At 40.3% G+C, this 12,084-nt stretch overlaps 1 protein-coding gene across 1 annotated transcript; it reads left to right on the forward strand.

The window, feature by feature from the left end:
- Positions 1 to 196: 196 nt before the first annotated feature.
- On the forward strand, positions 197 to 11,812 carry PHAX (phosphorylated adaptor for RNA export). Its single transcript, XM_015849647.2, has 5 exons — positions 197 to 385; positions 1,787 to 2,406; positions 5,767 to 5,887; positions 7,547 to 7,630; positions 10,513 to 11,812. The coding sequence occupies exons 1-5, from the start codon at positions 281 to 283 to the stop codon at positions 10,780 to 10,782; spliced, it is 1,200 nt and encodes a 399-aa protein (XP_015705133.1). The 5' UTR covers positions 197 to 280; the 3' UTR covers positions 10,783 to 11,812.
- The last annotated feature ends 272 nt before the right edge of the window (positions 11,813 to 12,084 follow it).

Genomic DNA, 12,084 nt, shown 5'->3' on the forward strand with positions numbered 1-12,084 from the left:
GATTAACAGTATCTGCTGGACTAAATGATATTTTCCTGTTCATCTTGTGTCTCTTTTGCTCCCACAGCACCTCCCACCAGCACAACGGCGCCGATCAACCTGCGCGGCTCCAATAAAGGCGCGGCCACAGCGTCACCTCCACCCCCCACCACCGCGCACAAGATGGCGGCGGCGCGCAGCGTGCCCTCGCCCCGCTCCGCCCCGCGCTGCCCGCTCCCAACATGCCTCACGTCCGTGCCCCGCTGCCGCTGCCGTAGGGGGGTCGCTGTGCTGCGCCGAGATGGCGCTGGAGGTGCGGCGCATGGACGGCGATGTGGAGGACGGCGAGCTCTCCGACTCGGACTCCGACATGCCCGGCGCCGGCTCCCCTAGGGAGCGGCAGAAGGTGAGGAACGGGAGGCGATGGCGAGGGGGGGCTCCAGGCGAGGCCCGGCCTCCTCCCTCCGCGCTCCCGGAGCTGCTCCAGAGGCCCAGCCACGGGAACGGGCGGGTGCGGGCCTGTAGGCGCTTGAAGACGGCACCGGGTCCGGCGCTGCGCGGGTCGGGCCTGGCCGTGCTGCCAGCCCGGGTGAGGCCTTCCCGGTGTCTGGCCCCGCTGGCCGTGGGCCCCGGCGGGAGCGGGCTGGTTCCCGTGGCTCTGAGGGGTGAGATGTGGTGAGGAAGCAGGACGCTGGGTGTCCCGGTTCAGCCTTACACAGATAATGGGGACGAAGCGTTTGGTCGCATGTGGGAGCGATGGGTAACAACTAACCGCTGTTTTGTGAATGTACAGCTCTCACCCGCAAACTGCTATTTGTGATTCTGTTTCTTCCCGCGAGTCTAGTAGCTTCCACGTTAAGTTGTGTTATAATATTTGGACTTCCTCTGCTTTCATTTCCCTAATCGGAAGGGAAGAAAAGGTGCCACACGTGTGGTGAGATGGCTAAAAACGATTTTTAACCTCTGATTGAAGGAAGTCTGATCTTAAACATCACAGGGTAGTGTATAACAGTAATAAGAAATCAGCCAGGGAAAAATGAAATTCACCGTTTAAAAAAACAAAAAATGTTACTGTGAAATGGTGTAGACGGCATGGCCAGAAGTTCCTTGCAATGGTGATATCAGAATTCTGGCTTTTGTTACCTATGATATCTCTGCAGGTGATGCAGATTTGAGCAGGCTTGGTTTTATTTAGTTTGCCTGTCAGAATGATGAGGAAGTGTGATTTTTTTTATTTTTTTTTAGCAGTAAGACTTGTTTGTAAAGCATTTAAAAACCTTTAGGGTTTTGTTTTAGTCCTGATTAGTTATGGCCACAGTGAGTCAATAGCACTTTGTTTCAAAGCAGAGAGAAAATCTGATTACAGTAACGTGGTGATGTCCTTAGTAAATCAGAATCACCAGGCACTATTAGCTTTTTCAAAGTCTTGAGTAGCATCTGTCTTTTGTATTCTGTTCTTTTTTTCTTTTCACATAAGTTTCAAGGAAGACTGCTGTGGTTGCACACCACTGGACACCCATTCTCTTTCCGACAGATTAGACTCCAGAAGAAACTTGATTTCTCTACTGTTACGAGAACTTCTACTGAAGCGTTGTGATGGTTTTCTTTCTTAAACTACTGTGCACATTTGTCATTGTCTGGGTTGGTAACTGTAGTAGCCTTTCTGGTCTCCATGAGATGCTTACGCAGAACTGCCAAAAATGCCACAAGTGAAGATCAACAAATTCAAGCTAATGACATTTTTTGGCATGACTTGATGGCTCTCTTTCTTTGCATGAGTTAATGTACTTTTACTACTTCATTTCAGAAATCATTTGATGGCGGTAATGCAGGCAGACCTTTCCAGAGCAGCATTTCATCAGGTGCACAAGACGTTCCGTATCGAACAACCAAAAGTGTAGATTCAAGTGATGAAAGCTTTTCTGAGTCTGATGATGACAGCTGTCTGTGGAAACGAAAACGACAGAAATGTTTCAACCTTCCTCCTGCTAAATCTGAGCCTTTCACATTTAATCAGAGCCACGCAAAACAAACTGCTCAGGGTGGTAAGAAAGTTAACAACATTTGGGGCATGGTGCTCCAGGAGCAAAACCAAGATGCAGTGGCTACTGAACTTGGGATTTTAGGAATGGATGGAAGTATTGACAGAAGCAGGCAGTCAGAGACTTACAATTATTTATTGGCTAAAAAGTTGATGAAGGAAGCTCAGCAAAAGGAGGCAGAAACTTTAGATAAAGAGCTGGATGAATACATGCATGATGACAAGAAAACATTGCCAGCAGAAGAAGAAAACGGACAAGGCTTTCTCAAACGAAAGCGATCTGTAAAGGACAGACTGGGTGAAAGACAAGAAATGAAATACAAAGGAAGATATGAAATAACAGAAGAAGATTCAGAGGAAAAAGTAGCAGATGAGATTGCTTACCGGTAAGCTAGATAATGGCATATCTACTTGAAATATTGGTGAACTGTGGATGGAAAAGAGCACACAAAAAATACTTTGATTTGCTGCCTCTGTATTGTGTTGTACCAGGCTAAGAAAGGCATAAACAAATGCCATGTGGGTATTTCCAAACTCCTGAAATTAAAATGCAGCATCTTATGTGGTGTCTTTTAGAAGCTTCCAGTAGTGGTCTAACTTTTTTTTTTTTTTTTTTTTTTTTTAATTTCAGTTTTACTGTATACAGAAGAGCTAATAAGGACTTGTAAAAATGAGAAGTGGTCTGTAAACATGAATTTCAGCCTTAGAGACTTAGAGATATTTTTCTTTCTTTTTTTTTTTTTTTTTTTTTTTTTCCATTTTTTGAGCCAGTCAGGTAGAGATTGATTTTAATGGCTTGTTTTTTGTTTGTTGTTTGTTTAACAGTGGCTACCAAAATTACTATTTCTTGTTACTTAGATTTATTAGCAGCTATTTTAGGAAGTACCACATGTGAATTTGAAGTTGGTAACCAGTGTACATAAGCTGTTGTTGCTGTGAAAATCTGGCTAAGTTATAAATTTTTACATATACATCTTATATTCAGAGACATTTCACTGCTGTTCAAACTAAGATGAGTAGTAGCTAGCACTAAAAGCAAGACTGTATTACAAAGCTCTGCCACAGTTCTGTGCCACTTTATGCCAGTCCGTGTTAGATCTACCAAGCTTGAGTTGTGCACAGAATCATTGGAATTGGAAGGGACCTCTGCAGATCACTGAGTCCAGCCCCTTGTTAAAAGCAGGTTCCCTACATAGGAAAGTGCCCATGCAGGTCTTGAGAATCTCCAGAGAAAGGAGGCTCCAGAACATTTCTTGGCAGCCTTTTCTAGTGCTGTTCCCCTCAGAGTAAATTAGTTTTTTCTCAGGTTTCAGTCTGTGTTTTTCTATGGCCTTCATTTTGTGGCTAGGTGCACTTAAAAAGAGCCTGGTCCCATTCTCTTGACACCTGCCTTTTAGGTATTTATAAGCATTGGTAAGATCATCTCCCACCGACCATGGGAGTGTCCAAGAAACTTCTGGATGTTGTGTTGAGGGATATGATTTAACTGGGAAGTATTGGTGATGATTGGACTGGATGATCTTCTAGGTCTTTTCCAACCTTGATAATTCTGTGATTCTCAGCCATCTCCAGGTTGGGCAGTCTTGAGGCCCTCAGCCCTTTCTCACATAGATGCTCCAGGCCCTTAACCAGCTCTGTGGCCCTCTGCTGAGCTCTCTGTAGAAGTTCCCTGTCTTTCTTGAGTACAGTGTCCAGTTCTGAGCTCTCCAGTTCAAGATGTTCCTTCACCAGTGCTGAGTAGAGGGGGAGGATCTTACCTTCTGGCCATACTCTTTTTACTGTGTTCCAAGATATCTTGGCTACAAGGACACACTGCTGGCTCATGGCCAATTGGAGAGCCAGGTCACTCTGCAGAGCTCCTTTTCAGCAGGTTAGCCCCCAGCCTATATTGATGCATACCATCTTCTCATCCTTTTCACAGTCCTGTGGACTGAGCTAAGAACTTTCTGTTTTCAGTTTTGTTTCCAGACTGGTTTGCTGCACAATTTCCTTTGACCTCGCACCGGACTGATACTGTGAGGGGAGAAGAAGGAGCACATAGTAGTTGTAATGCGTACTTAGATTAATTAAAGCTGCCACAGCCTTTTTTCAGAAAGTGGAAAAAAAAATTGTTTACTAGAGAACAAGAGCTAGAAGTCCTACTGATATGTAGGGTGACACCAGCTGTTTTTTTAATCATACTTTATTTCTGTGATACCTGTGTGGTATTGCCAGCTGCTGAGATATTGCACTTAGACTAATGCTGTTATCAGATCGCAGCTTTTCACTTAAGAATTTGAAAACCCACAGCATGTCTCTTGTAATTCTTGTTCTCTCGGATTTCATCAATTCAAGGGCAGAAGCCACTATTTTTTTTTTTTTCAATTGCTGGTAGGCTTAGCTGCACCAAACAGCATTAGTAGGACTGTGATTATACATGATAGCAGTATTGTTTAAGCTGTGTTAGGCCTCCTGTGGCTGGATTTGTAACCTATTACTGTGCTGGTCTACACAGTGAATGGAATCCAAGGAGCCTTTTTGTCTGTCATGCCATTTTTGCCCTTTACTTTGTTTGCTTCCCATCGCCTTGCACAACTTTAAGGGCTGTTCAGGGTTAGAATAAGCACTAGATGGAGATGGGACTGAGCTGCCATTGCTATGAACAGGAAGTCTATTTAACCATCTCCTTAAGGAATTCTAATTATAGAGTTGGTCTGCAACTTTAAGAAGTGCTTATTCCTTTTCCAGTAACTCAGAATTTAGAGTTAATTCCTGTTGATACTTTAAAAAGCATTTTATTCTGAAGCATTGCCATCACTGAACTCAGCAAGATTAAACACGAAACAGAAGTTGGGCTGGTTGGGTGAACATTTGATTGCTTAAACAATTGCCGCTAAATTGAGAGCTTTAACATTTGATTTCACATAATGTTCTACACATGAAGCAGTTGAAACTAGTTACAACTGCTAGTTGTAAATAGTTGTCAACCCTAACGGTTAAGCCACTTCTATTATTACAGTTGTAATATATGTAATTCTATGGCATGTTCATGTCATTTAAAGCACTTGGATATGTGGTGGTCTTCAGTAAATGTTTGCAGTTAAAGTAGTATGTTGGCTCCCCCAGATTTAAAACCACTCTGCTATAGTGATTGGAGTATTGCAGCTGCGTATCATCAGCTTTGTCATTCAAGGAGGACCAAAAAAAAACCCAAAAAAAACAGAATATGACTCTTGCTCTGTACAGATAGTGTTGTTTTTTTTTTTTTTTGTCTGTGGGCTTATGCATTTTTCCAGTGGAGTACAGATGTTGGCCAAGCAGGTAGATGCTGTGTAAGCTGGCTTTGCATTCAAACTGTTAGTGACAGTTAAGTGTAACACTCCTTTAATATGCAGCTGGTTTATCATGCAGCGGACTTTCATCCTGTTGCTTCAGAGGTTTATGTAGGGCTTTGCAGTTTTTGATGTAATTTAACTTTTCACTAATCAGTGGACGGAAAACAACTACTCAAGCATTTTTGTCCAGGCAAGCTTTTAACACACATGCTTTAGAGACTGCTGTCCTTCAGAAGCTCTATACAGTAAAATTTAGATTTAAGAAGCCAATTAAACACATTCAGATGTAGAACCTCATTATTCATAGCACAGTCTTATATCTTATAGAATAAATTGCTCGTTATGGAAGTGTTGTGGTTGATTTTACTTGAAATTTTGCTGATTGTGAATGTGTTTGTTTTCTTCCCCTTCTGCCCCCCGCTCCTCCTTCAGGCTTTGTGAACCAAAGAAAGATTTAATTGCTCGAGTAGTGAAAATAATTGGAAAGAGAAAAGCTATTGAGCTGCTCATGGAAACTGCTGAAGTGGAACAAAATGGTGGACTGTTCATAGTGGTAAGAAAAATGTGATATTGTAGCAGGGGGTGGAGGAGATGCTTTTTACTTCCAGAATGTTTGTGTAATTCTATTACATAGCTTTCACATTTGACAGGTCCTTCTAGATTCTGTTTATTATTATTTTTATTATTATTATCTTTCCTTGGGAAGTACATCCTTTGTCTGAGCAATGAAAGTCAGTTAGCAATAAATACTAACATAACCCTCCAGCAGAGTTTGAGTAATCAGTGAAATGAGTGGGCCTGGAAATTACCCCATTTCTTGTCCTCAAATCAGTATCTGATTTGCAATGATAACAATTATCTGCCTTACCTTGGGGTGTTTCCCTCACAACCTTAAGGCATTCTAAATCTTGAACAGGATGAAGCTTCTAGTAGATTACTCTGTTAAGTCCAGTGGTAGTTCAGCGGCACTGAGCTATCTAGGTTAATCAGCATGTGGTCAGATGTCAACATGATATGTTGCAGGCATTCCTAATGTCACTTCCAAAACATGACCTTCAATAGGGAATCTGTCAATTTTGTTACAGGTACCAGCAGTGCAGAACTGAGGACAGATTTATTTTACAAGTCACAGTAACAATCCTATACAGGAAGATTGGGTTATCAGTTTCTTGGCATGTTTTTGTTAGATAATAAGCCATGGGATGAAAGTTGACTGATTGTTATTTCAACTTTCGTGGTTGCAAGGGAGGAAGTAAGTTTTCCAGACAGCGACTTCTCTTAAAAATGGTGCGTTTTTACAGAGGACCCAAATTCTAATCAACCAGTATATACTGAGGAGATGAAAGTGTACAATGCCTAGTGGCACCTTTGGCTGCAGATCGGAGTATACCATTTGTAGGGTAGATGAGAGTGTATTGTTTGTGGTTTTTTTTTAATTGAGATTTTGTGCTACTAGTATGATTAAAAATTTGTGGTGTCTGCTGTTTCAAGGAAAGGTATAAAAATTGAGCTTCCCTGTTCTAAAACTTCTGGATTGTGTGTTGTTTGTTTATCTTGTAGGAAAGCATCCCCTTTAATAAAATACCAGGGCACTGGAGTAACAGTTCAACTTTATATACTCTGAATATAATACTGTGCAAAATATTCTGGTTGTTAGTGTTTATAATTTACAGGGGTTTCAAAGCTTTGCCCATGCACCAGTATGATACTTCAATGATGTTCATTTGAAAACTACTGAAGTGTGTTACAGTGAGAAACGTGTGCCTTGGGAGAAAAAAAGCAAGATCCTGCAGATAATCAAATGAGATTGCACATGATTTCATGAAATTAATTTTTGGAATTTTGCTAGGCTTCCTTGTTAATAATGTTCTGAATATCTAACCTAAATAGATGTGCTCTTGCAGGTGGCTATGGAAGTATCTGAAATACATCGGTACTCTGTTTCTTTACTGTCAAAATCATATTTAGTTTATAGTATGAGCAGTTGATAGGATATTTCTGTCCAAATGTAGCCAGCTAGTTGTTGACTATATCAGCCACAAACAAAAATTTAAAAACATTAGCCAGGGTTATGGTTGTGCAACAACTAGAACAGCGGAACTTTCCTTTCTGGATTCCGTCTCAGTAAAAAGCACTGTGTTTTATGCTATTCTTGTATCAACAGTTACATTTTAATTTTGCTGACACTGCTGATTTTTCTTTCTCTGTTAAGAACGGTACTAGGAGGAGAACACCAGGGGGTGTTTACTTAAACCTGCTGAAGAACACACCCAGTGTCAAAGAAGAACAAATCAAGGTAAAATTGTTAAGAGTGCATGTGATTGTCCACAGTTAACTCTGTGGAGTTATGTTGTTTTTGTTTTTTTTTCCTGCTAGAAAGCTTATGTCTGAATTCTTCTCAAAACTTCTAGCAAGTTTTTTATTCCAAAGAAACCATCTCTTCATATGAAAAATATGAGCAAATAACAGTTTACAAAATGCACTGACATGTGGTTTTAAAAAAACACCATTTATGTATTTCCAGTGACAAAAACTCTTCATGGATGAGGAAACTGTAGTGTCTGGTATACTGGATTTTTCATAATTCTTGTATAGCTTAAAGTAGTGTTATTTACATTTGTATTTCTCTTTGCATGTCTGCTTAATTATACATTGATTTAATAATGTGCTTTTAATAGGATATTCCTGTCTTATATAGCTTCAACTGTAGCACCAGACAGTACTTTCCTTTTAGCCAGTCTAAACCTAGTCTTAATTTCTCACTGGCCTAATGTGCTTACCACCCTACTGCCTTTCCTTTCACAATGTTGAGTAGTCTGAAATGGGCTTTTTTATTCTTTTAAAGCTGTTCTGCTTTTTCAGCTCACTTGATGTGTTAGTCCACCATTTTGTACTGGGAATTAAAGTGTGTCAGTTTAATCTGGGATTGACTGTCACATATTTTTAAAAAACAACAAAAAGAAACAAAAACACAACTTTCCATAGCTTATAATAGTTACAAAAAGTAGTGGGTCTGCTAATTTTATCTCACTTCCAAGAAAACGCACTCTACAACTCCTTCTCCGTGCCTTTATGATTGTGTGCCTTGTTCTTTTGCTGATTTTTGGCAAGTGTTTAATGAGGCAGCAATTTTTATTCAGTGAATTTGATACATCATTGGGTAGAAAAATGTAGAAAAGATGTGTAGTCTTGTCATTGTTGTCACAGTGTTATCCATAGATATTGGTCCATGACCAGGGCACATGGGGAAAAAAAGAAAAAAAACAAAGGAGAGAAGGCCCTGGGCCATGCGCTCCAGGAAAGGGGATGGGCAGAGAATGAGCAGGTAGCTTTAGCAAAGAGAAAACACAATGGCAACGAACTGAGGAGGAACGGGAATTTACTAAATGTAACCAAATCAAACAAAACCAGAGTACCCAAAGTACCAGTCAAACCACAACAGTGCGAGGGAAGCACGTGCTTTGCTCCGCAGTGAGCTGAGATGGCCAGAGACGCAGAGAGTGACTAGGGGCCAGGCCAGGGTCCCACCCTGCTTCCTCCTTGCGCCAAGTGCTCTGGGGATGCTGCCCCTCCACTCCAGGAGCCTAAAATATCCAAAAAGGTGGTTATACAGAACCAGAACACGAACTCTTCAACTACCACTGTTCTGTGTGATGTTCTGATGTGGAATACCGACAACAGAAATCACAAAGCCCCAGCAGTTGTAGAGGTTGTTGTGTACAACACACTCACAGATCTGTGTAACTTAGCATTTGATTTGCATCTCTTGGAGTGAAAAATGCATTAATTTGTTCTGTTTGAGACTTTGATTTTCATTAAAAAAACAAAAAAAAAAGGAGAGGAAAAAAGTCATGTAGCTGCATTCAGTTAACCTACATGATTTTTTCCACCTTTTAAATAAGGAGGAAGCTTCTAAGAGTTGTGCTCTATAGGAAAGAAAACATTATTGGGGCTCACGAAAGTTTCACTGTAGAGATATGGCCTCAAATTTCACTTCTGAGGAAGAGTTTTGTCAAAATGCAATAGAAACTTTTGCTTAAGTTTTCACTATGGGTTACCTTTAGCTGTTTTCATCTCAACATAAAAGATTTTCTTTGAAAATCAGGGTGGTGTAGGTTGAAAGAGACCTCTGCAGGTTCTCTGGTCTAGCCTACCTGCTCAAGCGGGGCTACACTGGAAGAGATTTCCAAGAGCCATGTCAAGATGGCTTCTGATGGTGGAATTTTCATTCTTTGAAACAGCTCTGGGAGATATCTCTGCCAATGCTCAGTCACTGTCACAGTCAAAAAGTGTCAGCCAGTGTTCAGAGGGAACGTTCCGACTTTGTGCTCATAGCCTCTTATCTGTTCACCTACTACCACTGAAAAGAGCCTGACTCTATTTGCACTCTCCCTTCAGATCTCTCCTTGAGCCTTCTATTCTCCAAGCTTCTATCTTATTGGCCCCTCACGGTTGTCTCTCCAGTCTGTATGTCTTTGGTACTGGGGAGCCCAGAACTGAACATTCTACCTGAGGTGTGGCCTTTCCAGCCCTGAGGGGAGGGGGCAAGGTTCATTTCCCTGCACCTGCTGGCAGTATTCACCTAAGGCAGCTCAGAACATTATTATCCTTTGTTGTGGCAGGGGCACACAGTATCAGTTTCTTGTTCACTTTTATGTCCACCAGGACCTCATGGTCCTTCTCTGCCATTATATTTGCTAGGCAGTTGGCCACCAATATGTATTGGTGCCTTGTGTAGTTCATCTGCATGTGTAGAATCACTGAGTCATTGAGGCTGGAAAAGACCTCCTAGATCATCCAATCTAGCTGTCCACTTACCACCAATATTCCCTCACTTAACTATGGCTTTTAGTACAACATCTAAGCTTTGCGTTTCTTATTGAACTTCATAAAATTGCTGCCAGTCAGTTTCTCCAGACTGCTGAGTCTTCCCATCTGGAAGGCAGCATGACACTGCTGTATCAACCACTCCCAGTTTTGTGTCATGCATGCTTGAAATGAAAAATACAGTGTTACTGAGTAATTCCAAATAAAAATTAGTGCAGTCTGTTTTCCTACCCCTGAATAATGTGAATGTTCATTATTGCTGAGCAGTATTTGAAGTTAAAAGGATTTGGGCTTGATGTTGAAATTAATGTGTCTTTTTTTTTTTTTTTTTTAAATTTATTTCCATTCAAGGAAATATTCTATCTGGAAAACCAAAAGGAGTATGAAAACAAAAAAGCTGCTAAGAAGAGAAGAATACAAGTTCTAGGAAAGAAGATGAAAAAAGCCATTAAAGGGCTTAACCTGCAAGAATATGATGATGCGTCTCGTGAGACTTTTGCTAGTGACACAAACGAAGCTCTGGCTTCTCTGGATGATTTACAGGATGGGCATCATGAAACCAAGATGGAACCTGAAGATATTATAGAAATCGATAATGCTCATGATTTGGAGATCTTTTAGATACTAATGATAACATAGTCTCTATGTATTGAACAAGCTTTAAAAATTATACCATAACTTCTTGTTTTCATAAATTGCAGAAACGTGGGAAATATTTGATAAAGAAGAAAACAACATAGTTCTTGGCTAAGTTCAACACCACGAAAGGTGTAAACTGTCCTATTATTTGTTTGCTGAGTCCTCAAAACTGACAAGATTTTTCTCGACAACAGTTCTGCGTCAGTGTTCCATAGAAGAGTTGTTTTAGCTACATGTTACTTTTAGTAATTAACACTTTTAACTAAATAAATCCAACTTAGTCTGCTGAAGTTGACAAAGTTGCCATCAAAAAGGGGATGTTCCTGATTACACTTGAACAGAAATACCAGTATAAGGTTACTCTTGATGTAAAAGATTGTGTGATGTTAATATGACAGTGTAGAGACAAGAATAGCAATGTTATATGATTAAGACCTGTAAAATCAGATTAATATGTGAAATTAACTTCATCTTAATGTCAGCAATCTTTGCGTAACAATCTTGTAAATAGGTACTGCTGAGCAATGTATGTTTTAAATTTCTGCAGTTTGTTCCATTTAATAATAGTGTTTTGAGCTTCCTCATTACTCCACCTAGACTTTTTCTATGAATAAACGTGCACAATTTACATATCTCTGTGTTCTAAAATACAGCTCTCTCTGAATAGATTGTATTAATGTGTTAGCTTTGACTGTCTTTATACCCTGCCTGCAGGTATAAACATTGCAGTTCTTGTTTCCATGCTTTTTCTTGTGCTAGAATGAAGTAATGTGCAGCTTGCAGGAGTTATAAAGTTTATATCTGCTGAATCTTAAGAAAGCAAAGTATAAAAAAGATAACTTCTACTTGACACAAAAGACCTTTCCAAGTTCAAAGGCAATGTTTTGGTTGTAACTGAAGAAAGTTTGTGACACTGTTATGTATCTGTTTACAATACTTTGTCACTATTGAGGTGTGCTTTTTTTGTGAATAGACACATTATTTTGCAATATAAAATACTGTTGTGATTTAACCTGGCAGGCAGTGAAGTTACCACACAGATAGTTTCTGACTACCAGCTATCAGGGGAACTGGGGAGATAATCTGAAAGAAAAGAAAAAAAAAGAAGGTAAAACTCATGGGTTGAGATAAATGCAACATACTAAGACAGAAAACTAAGAGAAAATAATTGTAATTATACTATATATTTTTTCAATACAAATGATGCACAACACAATTGGCAGCCACTGACTAGAGCCCAGCCCTTCCCCAAGCAGCAGCTGCCCCCATCTCGATCCCTACCCC

This window comes from Coturnix japonica, chromosome Z (genome assembly GCF_001577835.2).
Source record: "Coturnix japonica isolate 7356 chromosome Z, Coturnix japonica 2.1, whole genome shotgun sequence".
In the NCBI taxonomy this organism is placed as follows: domain Eukaryota; kingdom Metazoa; phylum Chordata; class Aves; order Galliformes; family Phasianidae; genus Coturnix; species Coturnix japonica.

Bases quoted from the DNA above. Each gene is read 5' to 3' on its own strand.
- PHAX (XM_015849647.2), top strand. From the start codon at position 281: ATGGCGCTGGAGGTGCGGCGCATGGACGGCGATGTGGAGGACGGCGAG. The intron at 5,888-7,546 runs GTAAGAAAAATG...TTCTCTGTTAAG, and splicing joins ATGGTGGACTGTTCATAGTG to AACGGTACTAGGAGGAGAAC. The intron at 7,631-10,512 runs GTAAAATTGTTA...TTTCCATTCAAG, and splicing joins TCAAAGAAGAACAAATCAAG to GAAATATTCTATCTGGAAAA.